Source organism: Sciurus vulgaris (assembly GCF_902686455.1).
Source record: "Sciurus vulgaris genome assembly, chromosome: 3".
Lineage (NCBI taxonomy): Eukaryota > Metazoa > Chordata > Mammalia > Rodentia > Sciuridae > Sciurus > Sciurus vulgaris.
The window spans coordinates 65,323,030-65,341,194 of record NC_136463.1 but is presented as its reverse complement, the minus strand read 5'-3'; the positions used below and the strand labels follow the sequence as shown (position 1 = coordinate 65,341,194).

The window sequence follows — 18,165 nt, the reverse complement described above, 5'->3', positions numbered from 1 at the left end:
ATATTTTTCTGTAATTAAATTTTTCTGAAAATAGAACAACACAATAGAGAACAAGTAGGGAACAGTTAATTATGACACGCTCAAATAAGGTTAGACAAGAACAGAACATCATGTGCTGAATTCGGCAATTAACAAGTCAAACAAATATTTGTTTAACATTTACTAAGTGCAAGGTATTTTATATGTCACAGAATGGGGAAGTTAAGTATAAGCCTAGCCTAGACAAGATACAGCTTTCCTGATTTTGCTACTGCTGCTTTTATTTATTTGATAATGGTGGTGGTGCTGATAGTAGAGGTGGCAAAAGCTTCCAAAAGCCAGTTCTTACAGGCACACAGGCTAAGGACTCAGGAGGCTGAGGCAGGAGGATCACAAGTTTGAGACCAGTTAACTTAGTGAGACCCTGACAAAAAAATAAAATTTAAAAAGGGGATGAGGGAGGCTGGGATTGTAGCTCAGTGGTAGAACATTTGACTAGCACATGTGAGGCACTGGGTTCTATTCCCAGCACCACATAAAACAATAAACAAACAAAAAAAAAAAGGTATTATGTCCATCACAACTAAAAATATTTTTTAAAAAGTGGGGGGGAGTGGTGAGGATGTAGACCAGTATAGAGAGCCCCTAAGTTCAATCCTCAGTTTTTTCAATCGAAAAAATAGTCATTGTTCTGTCTACAGAAAAATCTTAAATCTCCTGTGACTACTAACTTACAATTTTTCTATTTAGGTAGGGATTTTGGATCGGCAGAGGACATTGGCCTTGCTGGAAACGTTCTATGATAGAATTACACAAAAGCATAAGCATTTACTCCGAAACCCAAGACAATGTAAGTGCCATTCAGAAAGAGGAGCACACTCAAGCTGAAGTGTCACAGTCCACTGATAGGATAGCACAGGATCATTCTACTTCTATGGAATGCCTTCACATAACATCTGCCTTAAGTCCTGACAGCTGTATCTATTTGTTCATTCTCCCAGAAAATTCACTCTTCATTACATCTAGATGTATTTTTCAGCATGGTACAATATTCAAAGTTGTCAGAACTCAGCTAGAACTCAATTTTCAATTCATTTAAATAAAGAGAGGCTTTAGTGACAATTTGAATGTTTTAGAAATTAACTTGATAATGGTTATTCCATTTTAATGTGCAATTTAAAGTACTAACTTTTCTAGAAAAATAGTTTCTTCTCCCAAGCATTTTACTTGTATACCTTCATTATACATTTATGGTAACATATTCTTTTTATATTTCTATAAAAATAAATTATGAGATTTATTTGTATTTTAAAGAGAAAAATCTTTTCATGACTGGGTTTTCCAAATGATATCAATATTTTATTTTTGTACGAAAGTTTACTCTTTGAATGCTTAAAAAAAAAATCTATGGGTGATACACATATTTCTAAAAATTGTAGGAATCACAATTTTATAGCTTAACTATTATCTTGTGCTTTGAGTCTTATTCCCTGCAGTCCTGAAAACCAAATTTTTGTTGTTGTGTTTATTAACAGTGGGATTTTGGTGAATGTTGTCTATTCTTTCCCTAGAGTATTGTGTTCATTTTGTTTTGTTTTGATTTGTTTGGGTTTGTTTTGGAGATTGAACCGAGGGCCTTGTATATGCTAAGCAAATGCTCTCCCACTGAGCTACTCACCAGTCCCTCTGTCGGGAATTCTGAACCAGGTGTCCACGTAAGTTGTGGAAGAAAAGAAATGAGGAATGAAGAGAGAAGGAAAGTAAATATTGGAAAAACAGCCCCACTGAAAGATTGCCATAAATAAAGACTTGCTTTTTATTTTTATATCACATAAACTAAAAAGATATCAAGATGGAAAGACAGGGCTGGGGTTGTAGCTCTGTGGTAGAGTGCTTGCCTAGCATGCATGAGGCACAGGGTTTGATCCTCAGCACCACATAAAAATAAATAAATAAAATAAAGGTATTATGTCCATATAAAATAAAAATATTTTTTTAAAAAGATGAAAAGACATGTCCCCCTCCCCTTCTCTAAGCTACACTGATTATGGGAGTATCACAAATATAGAGGACAAATTTTATTTGGTTTAACAGTCTAAGCAACACCTCAAATAGCAAAAGAAAAATTATATTCACTTCTCAAATCATACCTTTTAGGAAGGGATGATATCTAATTCACAGTAGTGAGCATTTTTTTAATGTTCCTTTGAATATTTTTTTGTTTTTTATGGGATTGAAGCAAAAGATAACTGATGTTTATTTAAAGTAATAGGCCTAGCCAGGTGTGGTAGCACATGCCTGTAGTCCAGTGATTCTGGAGGGTGAGGCAGGAGGATGGAAGGTTCAAGGCCAGCCCGAGGAACTTAGCGAGACCCTGTCTCAAAATAAAAATTAAAAGGGCTGGGGATGTGGCTTAGTGGTTAAACACCCTGGGTTCAATCCCTGGTACCAAAAAAAAAAATTGAAAAATAAAAATAATAAAGTAATAAGTCTATATTGTAATCACTATGCTCATGCTTTTAAAACATTAGTTTAATACCTCTGGTTCTGCACTAAAGATCAATTTTTTAGATAAATGTTTTGTTTTCTGCATTAGGGCCATTTGTTGAATTTGAAGAGATAGACTTGCTTGAGTTCTGGGGAGACATGGATAATCAGAAACACATTTATGAAGACTTTGATAAGGTGCTTTTAGGGATGAATGCATTACTTTCTGAAAAACATGAGAGTAAAAACCAAAATCAATTATCAGAAAATCAACAAAAACATGATGAGCAGAAGAAATCAACACCACCACCAAGTCCACCAGAAGAGCAGAAAGAGACAACTGCAGAGCAAGGACCACAGAGAATTTCAACTGCAGAACAAGAACTCTATGAAGAACCAGAAATAAAACAAGAAAATGTCCCAGAGTCAATTATAGAACAAGAGTTAATAACAGAAAAGAGACCACACAGAGGGTCAATTAAAGGACAAGGACAACGCAAAGGGTCAGCAATAGGACAAGGAGCACGCAGAAAGTCAGGGGCAGAACAAGGGTCACGCAGAAGCTCAATGATAGAACAAGAACCACAAAGAGAGTCAATTGCAGAACATGGGGCATACACAGAGTCAGAGATAGGACAAGAACCACAAAGAGGGTCCGATGCAGAACAAGGGACACGTAGAGAGTCAGTCACACAACAAGGGACACGCAGAGAGTCAGCCAAAGAACAAGGGACACGCAGAGTTGTAGAACAAGGGCAGCGCAAAGCATCCATAGCAGGACAAGGACCACGTAAAATGTCATCTTCAGAACCTGGATCACGCAGAGGGTCAACAACAGGACAAAGTCAGCGCAAAGGATCAACAACAGGGCAAGGACCACGCAAAGCATCAGATTCAGAATATGGATCACACAGAGAGTCAATAATAGAAGAACCACACACAGAAGAGCAAGGTCCATATGGAGAGACAATTCCAGAACAAGAGGATGTAGATTCAACTTCACAATCAAGGGAAGTTAGGATCTCTAAAACAAGTGCAGAATCTGAATACATCGAAATCCCTTCACAAGAAAAGAAGTCTTGGGAGCTAATACATGAAGAGGAATTATCAAAAGAACTGCAAGAGCCCATTCCTACGTCAAGTAAAACAGATATTTCAGGTAGTGATTTAGCTCCTTTTTTTGTGGAGTAGTTTTTAAAGTCTTTTCAGAATAATAATAATTTAAATTAGTATCCTTTTTAGCATGTCAGAATGTGCAAACCTCAGACATATTTTGCTACTCAACGTGAGTCTAGACCTTGAATAATCAATTAAATGCAAACCTGAATGTCTCTATTGTCAGTTTACCTAGAATTTCATTTTCACTAGAAATTCATTAACAAGGAAGATCTAGCAGTGTTACATGTAGAAATGTTTTGACTGTTTTTTTTTTTTATTTGAAAAGGTAGAAGCCCCTTTATTTTAAATGGGCTGTCTGATATTAGAAACCTCTTTTAAAAATTTGTTAACTATAAAAATGGGTCTTTTTTTCAGATAAAAGATGTATATTCTAGAAGAGTTTCTGAAAGTCATATTTCAGATAGAAAACACCCTGCATGTCAAATATTTAGATATATCTCTTTGGTCAGAATAGTAATACTTCACTATAAGAGAAGCTGGGAAATGTATCTCTTATTTTGCATGTACAAATTGGGATACAACAAACAGGTTTTGCCACAGAGTTTCTCTCAACAATTAAAGTTATTAAGTGATTTAATTGTGGTTGATTATGACACAATATATGTGGGGAAGTACTTAGGGTTTTTGGTGTTTTATATGGAACATATTTTTCCCATTCATTAACCTTATGATATGTAACAAAAGATGTCATGCCCAATTCATAGGAATTCTCTTTTGAACCTTTTAGCTGATATAAGAAAGGACATTCAGAAAGACAAATCCTGTGAACCCAAGTCCCAAAAAATAGAAGGAAAATCATGGTCAGGTAACTTTTCATTTAATCCTACTTTCATTTATTACCTAGGACAGAAACTTTGTGAAAGAGAGTTAAATTGGCTATGTTATGAAATGTGTTTTTATAGGTGAATTTTTCGCTTGTGATTGGAGGAAGAAGTATGCCAAATTTGAAGATGAGGATCAAGCAAACTTAATCTATGATAACTCCAAGTTTACAGGTATGTGTTAACAATGAAAGTAGAAAGCATAGATGACTTTAATTTACTATGGTATCCCATGAGAAAGAGTGGATTTAACTAAGACACAATAGAATTCTTACATTGTTTTGTCCCTAGAAACTGATGGGTATGAATGTATACAAGATGGGTGTTTCTGGTGGTGACATGCTATTGGTAATGACATCTACTATCAATGAAAATCCTTTGGCTTTCAAACTCATATTAATAGACTTTTTTATCATTATATGACCCTAAAACTGCTTTAAAGATATGGTACAACCATATAAAAGGAATCAGATGTTAGAACTCAATAGAAATCATGCCAACTATTTCTTTTCCTAGTAGGTTCACATCCAAACATATGAGACAAATGAGAATCTATTTTTTTTCAAGGTTTGCTAAGAAAGGTAGTATTGGTATTGTGGATTGGATCCAGGGGTGCTTAGCTACTGAGCCACATTCCCAGCCCCTTTATTTTATTTTTAAATTTTTTTTTATCTTGAGATAGGATCTCATTAAGTTACTTAAGGCCTCCTGAAATTGCGGCAACTGACTTTGAACTGGGAATCTTCATACCTCAACCTCCCAAATCTCTGGGATTACAGGTGTGCACCACCATGTTCACCAAAACCACATGTTTAATTATAATCGTTTCAAATAGGACTCTAGTCATATTTCATTAAACTTCTGTTTTATATTTTCCCTTTCATATCAACAAGTAGTAGAACTAATTATATCAAGGTTATTTTCTATGTGCAAATCATTTCCTCATTTAAATCTGGATTAAATAACGAACTTCCTATGCTAAAAAATTTTGATGGAATAATACTTTCACCAGATAGAAAGTCAAGCATTGGTCAGTTCTTATGGCCCAAAGTTCATATTTTTCCTCCTCGTCCTTATTTTCATTTACTTTACTATTTTTTAAAAATTGTGTGGGTGGGGCTATGGTTGTGGTTCAGTGGTAGAATGCTTGCCTAGCATGTGTAAGGCACTGGGTTTGATCCTCAGCACCACATAAAAATAAATATAAAATAAAATAAAGATATTGTGTCTATCTACAACTAAAAAAAAAAAAGTTTTAATTGCATGGGTGGCCAGGTGTGGCGGCATATGCTTGTAATGCCAGCAGCTCAGGAGGTTGAGGCAGGAGGATCCCGAGTTCAAAGCTAGCCTCAGCAACTTAGCAAGGCCCCAAGCAACTCAGTGAACCCGTCTATAAATAAAATACAAAATAGGGTTGGAGATGTGGCCCAGTGGTCGAATGCCCCTGAGTTCAATCCCCAATAAGCCCCCTGCAAAAAAAAAAATCACACGGGTGATCCTTTTTAGGTTAAATCAAATCTCATTTAGAAGGTTTAAGACATGAATAACACAAATAAACCAAACATAAGTCTCAGGGCTGACATTTTGTGGCATATACTTCATATTGTAACATTAAACTTCAAGATGAATACCTTAGTTATCCTTCTTAGGGGGAGGAGTTTTAGTGGTGGTATTTACTAATTTATTTAATCTGGGATTTCAGCATGTAACTGGCTTCAGTCACAACTGGATTCGACAATACCAGATATTCTGCCTCTTGGTTGTTGTTTGTGTCACTTTCAATTTTAGGCAGCTTCCTCCATATTATGGAAAATTGACCACAAGAGCATCTCTAAACTTATATCCTATTGGTTCAACAATCAGAATACAAAAAGAATGATTCTTGCCTAATAGTTCTCCTGAAAGTCCTGAGGCTAATTCTCATTAGCCTATAGTGGGTTACATTGCTGTCATGTCTAAATCATTGGCCAGACCTCTAGTACACATCCATGGAACAAGGGTGGGGAGGCTTAGTACCACCTGATTCCTTGGAACTGACAGTGAAGGAGAAATATTTTTCTAAGGAAAAAAGATAGATGTTGTCCTCATGAAGGGAGCATAGACTCCTGACAGGCAAAAATAGTAGATATTACAGCTGGGGATTTAGCTCAGTGGGAAAACACAGGCTTAGCATGCATTAGGCCCTAGGTCCAATTCCCAGCACCAAAACAAAACAAATCAAAACAATAGTAGATGTCTGTTACAATAGATACTCATTTATTTTCCCTAAGATTTGAGAGAATTCTTCACTTAACTGCTTGATATCTGTTTTCTGCTTCACAGACCTACATTCAATTATCAGAAATATTCAGTTTTACAAGGAAATAAAAGATAGGAGTGCCTTCAATGGAGTTTCCTTCAATCTGTTCCAGTTTGTGCAGGTCCTAGAGACATTTGTTGGTGAAGATGCCCCCTTGAGTGTCAGTGAGAGCCTCACCTCCTTTTTTAAGAGAAGCTATGTTGAAACAAAAGAAGAAAAAATGAGTGCCTTAGAACAGGTGGGTAATATTACTAATCAATGAACAAGTGAGGTCACTATTATAAGCAAATCTCTCAACTTCAGTTGCTCCTCATGTCACTCTCCTTAAAAAAATTATCTCCAAATTTATTACTTTATTTCAGCAAGCATAGCTGTTAAATATCTGGTTTTATTGGCTCTAAGATCACCCTCCAGAGAACTCATTCCCTTAAAAATAACATGACTGCTCCTGGCAGGAGAGGTTTATAATATAGCTTTGTTTTTCGTTCTCTGAAGCATGAGGAGCAGATGTGTATATGTGTGAAGATGTATGAGTGTACCATCTTTCTGCTCTGTGAGTGTATTTATAAATGCACATACCTAGGGGTATGTTTATGGCTTGAATACGTGTTTTTATTCTTGGGCACTCAAGTAGCACATATTTCCTAGGAACTTACTACTTTCTTGGGTGCTAGATAAATGTATACTCATCACCCAGTATAATTTATGTTCTCATATGTGAAACGTGAATCAGTTTCACCAAACTTATTAAGTAATCTCTTCAGCCTTATGAGTTTTCTCAACCTAATTCTAGAGTTGACTTTCTTTTTGCCTCCTCAATTGCAGTTCCCCACCACTTAAACAAAAGGTATATATTCACTTTCTTTTTGCAATTAAATATATCTAGATCTTAACTCAATTATTATCTAATTAGTAGAATTAAAATAGTGAAAAAGCACAAAGCTAAATAAAATATATGCCATCAAAGTTAATATAGAAAAGAATTTTGGGCTGAGTGCAGTAGTACACACCTGTAAACCCAGCAACTTGGGAGACTGAGGCAGGATTGCAAGTTCAAAGCCAACCTCATCAACTTAGAGATGCCCTAGGTAACTTAGTAAGATCCTGTCTCAAAATATAAAATAAAAGAGCTGGGGATGTGGCTCAGTGATGAAGTGACACTGGGTTCAATCCCAAATACCAAAAAAAAAAAAAAAAAAAAAGAAAGAAAGAATTTTTAAAACACAGTAATTTTTAAATATATGAACACTCCCTTTCCCTGCAAAACACATCCCTAGGAATTCAATGAGAGCACCCCATGTGTTTATCATATTTTTAATAACCAGGGAGGATGTGGGAAGAAAAATCCAAGTTTCTTAAGGAGTACAGTATCCTTCCTAAGGCAATGAGCTTTAGCCCAGTGCAAAGAATGCCTGAGTGTTTTTGGTCTAAAGGTGAAACAAGGAATGACATTAAAGGGGTTAAAATTAATAACTGCATTTTCCATTCTTATCATGGTTAACCCCCAAGTAAAGATGGTTCTATAAAAGATGCTACAGTTTTTTGGTATAAACCCAGAATGCTAGCTAGCACAATGAACATCATATCTTCTGTGCCTTGTTATCCTTTTTGTATCCCAGGTTAGACAAAATGCTTTCCAAATTCGTCGGGGACTTCTTCTAGAAGCTCTCTTTCAAAAGTGGGACAGTGATGGCTCAGGCTTCCTGGATCTGAATGAAGTTGATGAACTCTTATACACATACAAGGATGGAATGGAAAAAGAATCTATGAAGAAAGGTAAAATATAAGAATGTTCTTGTTTAAGTTGTGGTTACAACTTGGTTTCAAGTTTTCCAGAAAAAAAAAAAAAAACATTAAAACCAAACATTAAAAACCAAACATTGATTTAGTCAAAACCATCAGATACTGCTTCCTACTTACTAGTATGACTATCATTTTTAAAATGGAAAATAAGTGTTGGCAAGGATGTAGAGAAATAGGAACCCTGGTGCATTTGTCAGCATGATCAGGAGTGGATCAGAGTACTGTGTCCAAAGCCTTAACTCTACATAGATTCCTTCTGTGGACCTGAATTCCCTCACTGGAGGTTGAGAGAATCCAAACCATGCTACAATTCTGCCTGATTTCTCTTATTTTCTCTCTTTGTCTTCACAAGGTCTGAACTACTCTCTCAAATCTGACTGGTTTGCAAATTTCTCTTCAGTTTATTAAATTATTCTCCTTAATGACTTTTTTCCTCCTTTATTATATTTTCCCCTTCTAATCATTACTTCCCAAGCAAAAGCTACTAAAATTCTCATTCCAGTAAAATAAATTTCTTTCTTCATTAGATCCCAGTTTAAATGATTTTGCTTTTCACTGGGTTTAAAGATCTATCTGGTGACTTTTATATACCAGATTTCCAATTTTTAAAGTGTGTAGTGCTTGGGCTCATTAAGTTCTTCAACCTTTTCCAAAAAAATCATATTGTTGATCTTCAAATGTGCCTAAGTTTATCAATTGTGATGTTCTCTTCAGTAACTGTGTCATCTGTAAACTTTAAATTACAGTGCACTGCTTGTCTAAGAGTGTACCCAAAGAGTTAGCTATTCCCTTTATTTACTTATTTTTAAAATATTTTCTTGTTGTGGATAGACACAATACATTTATATTATTATTTAATTTTTTATGTGGTGCTGAGGATCAAACCCAGGGCCTCACACATACTAGGCATGCGCTACCACTTAACTATTCCCTTTAATTTCTATTTAAATGACAAGATTTGCCTTAATGTTTAAATTTCTACTACATAGTATACTTAATGAAATTTTAAAGGAATAAAGAGGTGGTTCCTGCTTATAAGCTGGGCAGATTTCATAGCATAGAACCATAATCTACAGAGAACCTTAGACAATGGTTGGGATGGCAAGGTTCCAATACTGGGTCTTCACTAACTGGACATGTGACCCTGGGCCTGTTACTTAACCTCCACAGACTTAGATTTCCTGTTGTAAAGTGAAAGAGTAAGACATGATGGTTTTTTTTTTTTTTTGCTTTTCCTATCAAATTTTTATTAAAGATCTTAGTCATTTTTTAAATGAATATCCTTTTACTGGATTTTTCCCAATTACAAATGAAATTTCATTTTACATCTGTAATTAGAATAACACTTAAACTGGAACTGTACAAATTTAGGTCAAAATAAAAAATACGTGAATTTGTGACTTCATAAGACATGGTGAATTTAAGAATTAAGAAATCTAAAAATAATGTTATAAGTGAATTCCATATATTGGATTATACGGAGTTACATATAATTGAAGCGCAACTCTAGGGATAGGTAAAAGCACAAAATGTAAAGCCCAACAGACTGACCACAAGCCACCAGTGGAGTACCAGCTGCCTGCTGTTTCCTGGAAGTTCACTGTCACAGTACCTGCAGGTTTGGTTACATGTGACTACCGCCATTTTGAGACAACGGCCAGGACTTGTAGGACCCCCTGACCGGACTGACTGAGCCCTATCTCTAGGATCCCTCAGCCTGACCGATCACTCCCTGCCTCCAGGGACCTCACATCAACTGACTGCTCCCCACCACCAGGACCCCCAGACCAACTGATTGCACCCCGCCTCCAGGATCCCACAACCAGACCAACCGCACCCCGCCTCCAGGACCTCCAGCCAACCACGTCCACACCCCAACCTGCAGCTCCCCATTTGCCACACATTTGAAAGCCAGAGCGGCTATCTTGGATAATCCTGGAAAACTGTATCTCCCATCTTTATATGGGGCAAATCTCAATCCTGAGACACCTACTGGAGACTTGAAGCTCATTGTCAGGTTACTGAAGACTGGCAGTTTTTGAATACTATATGACTTGTTATAGTGTAAATTTTCTTTTTTCTCCTTATTGAAAAATTTTAACTTTTTATTTCTTTACTTTTCTCACTCTCTTTTCCTTCTGTTTACCTATTCCCTCAGAGTCTCTTTCTCCCTTTTCCCATGCTAACAATCGACTTCTTTTGGTTACACTCTACTCCTTCTATGATCTAGAACTTCTATATATTCTTTAATTATCCCATTAACAGCTACATGCTACACCCCTCTAGCATCTTCTTTGTCCTCCATTAGAAACTGCAGACCTTATTGCAAATCTGTTTGTTTTACTGAAGATAATGATTGAACTCATTCTGTTTATTATGACAATATTGTTAACATCCTCATAGGGGGCTATTTGGTTTTGGGTTTGCATACTGTCTGAACTGGGCACTGCTAATATTGATCTCCCCCTTAAAGAAAAGGTTTTGGAAACCATATAGAGTCACTATAAGCCTATAGGGCGGGAAAGTGCAATACCCCAGATCTGCACTGCTGTGAGGGGAAGATACAATAAACAACATGAAAAAACAAGGGAAGAAAAATGATCCAAACAAATCTAGATTCTATAGTAATAGAATCCAGTGACAGCATGGTAGAAGAAATGTCAGAAAAGGACTTCAGATTATACATAATTAAAATGATTCATGAAGCAAAGGATGAGATAAGAGAGCAAATGCAGGCAATGAATGATCATATTAATAAGCAGTTGAAAGAGCAACTGAAGGAAGCAAAAGAACATTTCAACAAAGAGAGATTCTCAAAACAAAATACGGAAATCCTTGAAATGAAGGAGACAATAAACAAATAAAAAACTCAATGGAAAGCATTACCAACAATCTAGACCACATGGAAGACAGAACCTCAGACAAGATATTTAATCTTGAAGACAAAATATTTATCTTGAAAATAAAGTTGCCCAAACAGAGAAGATGGTAAGAAATCATGAACAGAATCTCCAAGAACTATGGGACATCATGAAAAGACCAAATTTAAGAATTATCGGGATTGAGAAAGGCACAGAGATACAAACCAAAGAAATGAACAACCTATTCAATGAAATAATATCAGAAAATTTCCCAAGCCTGAAGAATGAAATGGAAAATCAAATACAAGAGGCTTACAGAACACCAAATGCACAAAATCACAACAGATCCACACCAAAGCACATATAATGAAAATGCCCCCTAACATACAAATAAAGATGTGATTTTGAAGGCTGCGAGAGAAAAGCATCAGATTACATACGGGGAAACCAATACAGATATCAGCAGATTTCTCAACCCAGACTCTAAAAGCTAGAAGGGCCTAGAACAACATATTTCAAGCTCTGAAAGAACATGGTTGCCATCCAGGAATCCTATAACCAGCAAAACTAACCTTCAGATTTGAAAGATAAATAAAATCCTTCCATGATAAACAAAGTTAAAAGAATTTACAAATAGAAAGCCTGCACTACAGAATGTTCTCAACAAAATATTCCATGAGGAGGAAATGAAAAACAACAATGGAGGTCAGCAAAGGGAAGAACTACCTTAGAGAAAACCACTCAAAGGAGAAACCAAGCCAACTTAAAAACCAAAATAAGCCCAATGACTGGGAATACAAATCATGTCTCAATAATAACCCTGAACATTAATGGCCTAAACTCATCAATCAAAAGACATAGACTGGCAGAATGGATTAAAAAGAAAGACCCAACAATATGCTGCCTGCAAGAGACTCATCTCATAGAAAAAGACATCCACAGACTAAAGGTGAAAGGATGGGAAAAAAACATACCACACACATGGACTCAGTAAAAAAGCAGGGGTTTCCATCCTTATATCAGATAAAGTGGACTTCAAGCCAAAGTTAGACAGAAGGGATAAAGAAGGACATTTCATACTGCTTAAGGGAACCATAAATCAAGAAGAAATAATGATCATAAATATTTATGCCCCAAACAATGGTGCATCCATGTACATCAAACAAATTCTTCTCAATTCCAGGAATCAAACAGACCACAACACAATAATTCTGGGTGACTTTAACACACCGCTGTCACCACTGGATAGATCTTCCAAACAAAAACCAACCAAAGAAAACATAGAACTCAATAGCACAATCAATAACTTAGACTTAACAGACATATATAGAATATTCCATCCATCAATGAGCAAATTCACTTTCTTCTCAGCAGCACATGGAATCTAATTGAAAATAGACCATATGTTATGCCACAAAGCAGCCCTTAGTAAATGCAAAAAATAGAGATACTGCCTTGTGTTCTATCAGATCATAATGGAATGAAATTAGAAATCAATGACAAAATAAAAAACAGAAATTACTTCAACACCTGGAGACTAAATAAAATGCTATCAAATGAAACATGGAAAACAAAAAACATCAGGGAGGAGATAAAAAATATTCTTAGAGGTAAGTGAGTACAATGATACAACATATCAAAATCTCTGTGACACTATGAAAGCGGTACTAAGAGGAAAATTCATTGCATGGAGTGTATTCAAGAAAAGAACAAAAAGTCAACTACTAAATGACCTAACATCACAGCTCAAAGCCCTAGAAAAAGAAGAACAGAACAACACCAAAAGTAGTAGAAGAAAGGAAATAATTAGAATCAGAGCTGAAATCAAGAAATTGAAACAAAAGAAACAATTCAAAAAATTGACAAAACAAAAAGTTGATTCTTTGAAAAAATAAACAAAATAGACAAACCCTTAGCCACACTAACAAAGAGGAGAGAGAAAACTCAAATTACTAAAATTTGTGATGAAAAAGGAAGTATCATGACAGACACCACTAAAATACATAACATAATAATAAGCTACTTTGAAAATCTATATTGCAACAAAATAGAAACTACCAAAGACACTGACAAATTTCTAGAGACATATGATCCTCCCAAACTGAACCAGGAGGACATACACAATTTACACAGATCAATATCAAGCAATGAAATAGAAGAAGCCAAAAAGCCTACCAACCAAGAAAAGACCAGGACCAGACGGATTCTTAGCCGAGGTCTACAAGACCTTCAAAGAAGAACTCATTCCAATACTCTCAAAGTATTCAGGAATAGAAAAGGAGGGGAACCCTACCCAAACTCTTTCTATGAAGCTATATCACCCTCATACCCAAACCAGGCAAAGACATGTCAAAGGAAGAAAATTTTAGACTGATTTCCTTGATGAATATAGATGCAAAGATCCTTAACAAAATACTGGCAAACCGTATCCAAAAACTTAAGAAGATAGTGCACCACCATCAAGTGGGGTTCATCCCAGAAATGCAAGGTTGGTTCAACATCTGTAAATCAATAAATGTAATCCATCATGTCAATAGACTTAAGGATAAGAATCATGGTTATTTCAAATGACACAGAAAAAGCATTCAACAAAATACAACACCCCTTTATGCTCAAAACACTAGAAAAAATAGGGATAGTAGGAACATACTTGAACATTGTAAAGGCTATTTATGCTAAGCTCATGGGGAGAAAAACTAAAAGCATTCCATTTAAAAACTGGAAGAAGACAGGGATATCCTCTTTCTCCACTTCTATTCAACATCGTCCTTGAAATACTAGCAGGAGCAATTAGATAGACTAAAGAAATTAAAGGGATACGAATAGGAAAAGAGGAACTCAAGCTGTCACTATTTCGTTGATGACATGAATTCTCTATTTAGAGGATCCAAAAACTCCTCCCACATAAGTACAGTAACCTCATACTAGACAAAGGTGCCAAAAACATACGACGGAGAAAAGATAGTCTGTTCAACGAATGGTGCTGGGAAAACTGGAAATCCATATGCAGTAAAATGAAATTAAATCCCTATCTCACACTGTACAAAAAATGAACTCAAAATGGATCAAGGATCTAGGAATTAGATCCTTCATCAAACAGAAGAAAAAGTAGGCCCGAATCTCCATCACGTTGGCTTAGGACCAGACTTCCTTAACAAGGCCCCCATAATGCAAGAAATAAAAGCAAGAATCAATAAATGGAATAGATTCAAACTAAAAAGTTTTTTTCTCAGCACAGGAAACAATCAATAATGTGAAAAGAGAGCCTACAGAGTGGGAGAAAAATCTTTTCCACACACACTTCAGACAGAGCCCTCATCTCCAAAGTTTATAAAGAACTTAAAAAACTTTACACCCAAAGTACAAAGAACCCAATCAATAAATGAGCTAAGGAAATGGGCAGATACTTCACAGAAGAAGATATACAGGTGATCAACAAATATATGAAAAAGTGCTCATCATCCCTAGTAATTAGAGAAATGCAAATTAAAATCACCCTAAGATTTCATCTAACTCCAATTAGAATGGCTATTATCAAGAACACAAGCAATAATAAGTGTTGGCGTGGATGTGGGGGAAAAGGCACACTCATACATTGCTGGTGGAGTTGCAAATTAGTACAGCCACTCTGGAAAGCAGTGTGGAGATTCCTCAGAAAGCTTGGAATGGATCCACCATTTGACCCAGCTATCCCACTCCTCAGTTTATATCCAAAGGACTTAAAATCAAAGGACTACAGTGATGCAGCCACATCAATGTACAAGCAGCTCAATTCACAATAGCTTAGATTGTGGAACCAACCTAGATGCCCTTCAATGGATGAATGGATAAAGAAACTGTGGTATATATACACAATGGAATATTACTCAGCCATTAAAAAGAATAAAATTATGGCATTTGCTGGTAAATGGATGAAGTTAGAAAATATCATGCTAAGTGAAATAGGCCAAGCCCAAAAAACCAAAGGCCAAATATTTTCTTTGATAAGTGCCTGACAATATATAATGAGGGGAGGTGATGGGGGGAAGAGAAGAATGAAGGAACTTTGGATGATGTAGAGGAAAAAGGTGTGGGAGGGGGTGGGGATGGAAAAACTGTAGAATGAAACAGTATTACCTCATATATATGTATGATAACATGAATGGTATGAATCTACATTGTGTACAACCATAGAAATGAAAAGTTGTACCCCGTTTCTGTACAATGAATCAAAATGTGTCTGTAAAAATAAAAATATTAAAAAAAAAAAAAAAAAAAAAAAAATGGGGCAGTCTGAAAAAAAAAAAAAAAAAAAAAAAAGCCCAGCAAATGAGAAAGTAATGAGGAGGCAGAATGAAATGTCTGAAAGTACAAAAAAATAACTATTAATTCTCTCCAAGAGCAGACCTTACACAAAATGACTCTCAATAAACATGTATGATAGTCACCTGGTTCCAGATAACTGTTGAGCTGATGACAGTATAGAAGAGTTAGCTTCTACTCTCTAAAAAGAAAGAAAATTCTAAATTTGAGTATTAACAGTTCTTTTGTTTTATTTTTAAAACACTTCTTTTGTTTTTATTTTTCTTTTATTTTTTGTTCCACTCTTCTTTTGTTCCACTGTTCTCTGTCCAAGATTAAAAACTGAGTTGTTGGGTGTTGTGGTGCACACCTATAATCCTAGAGGCTCCAGAGTTTTAGGCAAGAGGATTTCAAATTCAAAACCAGCCTCAGCAACTTAGGAGATTCTGTCTCTAAACTATATATATATATACATACATACATACATACATACATACATATATGGTCTAGGGATGTGGCTCAGTGGTTAAGAGACCCTGGGTTCAATTCTCAGTACAAAAAAGAATTTTTTATTTTTATTTTTATTTTTGGTACTAAGGATTGAACCTAGGGGCACTGAGCTACATCCTCACTCCTTTTTTATTTTTGAGACAAGAGCCTTGCTAAGTTGCTGAAGGTCTCACTAAAGTGCTAAGGTTGGCCTCAAACTTGGGATTCTCCTGTATCAACCTCTAAAAATTGGAATTTAAATACATAAAGTCACAGGGTTAGAAGTTTCTAGAAATGTTTCTGTTGGTATTCTCAAAATGAAAGTTTGCTATATTGAAGGGAAAACTTGAAAGCTGTCATTCCCAGACTTTTTTTTTTTTTTTTTTTTTTGAATACTAGGGATTGAACTCAGGGGCACTTGACAACCAAGCCCATCCCCAACCCTATTTTGTACTTTATTTAGAGACAGGGTCTCACTGAATTGCTTAGGAACTTAACTTCCATAGGTTAATTGCTTTTGCTGAAGCTGTCTTTGAACTTGGATCTTCCTGCCTCAGCCTCCTGAGTCACTGGGATTTCAGGCACCGGTGCCCCCATTTTTTAAAAAATTATTTTTCTCAGAACCAACCTAGATGCCCTTCAGTTGATGAATGGATAAAGAAACTGTGGTATATATACACAATGAGATATTACTCAGCCATAATGAAGAATAAAATTATGGCATTTGCAGGTAAATGGATGCAGTTGGAGAATATCATGCTAAGTGATCTCTCTGATAAGCGGATGATGATACAAAATGGGGGTGGAAGTGAGGCAAGAATGGAGGAAGGAAGGATTGTATAGAGGAAAAAGAGGGGTGGGGTGGGGGTGGGGGAAGGAAAAATAACAGAATGAGACAAACATCATTACCCTTTGTACAGGTATGATTACACAAATGGTGCAACTTTACTTCATGTACAACCAGAAAAACAACAGTTGTACCCCATTTGTGTACAATGAATCAAAATAAATTTTAAAAGTTCTTTTTCTCATTAAGATTTTAATGTAGGTCTGGGGTTGTGGCTCAGTGGTAGAGCGCTCGCCTCACACTGGGTTCAATCCTCAGCACCACATAAAATAAATAAATAAAAAATAAAGGTATTGTGTCCATCTACAACTAAAACTATTTTTTCAAAAAGATTTTAATGTAGGGAGTGGAGGGAAGGGGGAGAAGGGAAGAATGGGAGAAGGAAGGTGGGGACTGAATTAGAACAAATTATACCTCATGCTTTGTATAATTATGTCATAATATATTCTATTATCATGTCTAACTAAAAAGAAGCAATAAAATAAATAAATAAATAGATTTTAGTATAGATGTAAATGAAATGAAAATATGGAACATTTGCATGTCATCCTTGCCCTGGGGCCATGCTAATCTTCTCTGTTTCGTTTCAATTTTAGTTTATGTGCTGGTGAAGCAAGCACTCCCCTTTTTATTTCTGCTAATACCACCTAATCTTTTGAGCAGAAATATCACAAATAAAAATCTGTAGAACGTGTGACCTTTCTTTATCATAGAATTTAATGGAATAGGTCACTCTTACCTAATTATTTTCCATGGGCTGTTGGCTATGCCCTTTCATTTTTTATTTAAATTATAAGATTTGCTTTAATATTTAAATTTCTATTTAAACAGGACATTTAACTCTTTTAAAACTAAAACTTTTTTTGAGACAAGGTCTTGCTATGACAGTATAATGATATGTATTCAGTCACATACATTTATTTTTCTTAGGATTCTCAGCATATTATGGTAAACTTTTTCAGGAAAAAATATGACCACATCCTATGAATTTGAACAATCTTAGTCTCTGTAGCCATGGACTCAAAAGAGAGAAACAGAATTATACCTGGTGCAGCTCAGAGAAAGAAAGTTTTGAAAAAACATTAAAACAGTGGCAGTGACTGAGGAGGCTGAGTTAAA

General features: G+C 35.7%; 1 protein-coding gene across 1 annotated transcript in view; it reads left to right on the top strand.

Annotated features, from left to right (window-relative positions):
- EFCAB5 (EF-hand calcium binding domain 5) overlaps window positions 1-18,165 on the top strand; it is a 120,878-nt gene that overhangs the window by 76,771 nt on the left and 25,942 nt on the right. Inside the window, exons 8-13 of the mRNA XM_079130770.1 lie at window positions 734-829; window positions 2,576-3,625; window positions 4,373-4,450; window positions 4,548-4,640; window positions 6,789-7,003; window positions 8,385-8,541. Of these exons, the coding sequence (XP_078986896.1) occupies window positions 734-829; window positions 2,576-3,625; window positions 4,373-4,450; window positions 4,548-4,640; window positions 6,789-7,003; window positions 8,385-8,541 (1,689 nt within the window). The remainder of the gene's footprint in view (window positions 1-733; window positions 830-2,575; window positions 3,626-4,372; window positions 4,451-4,547; window positions 4,641-6,788; window positions 7,004-8,384; window positions 8,542-18,165) is intronic.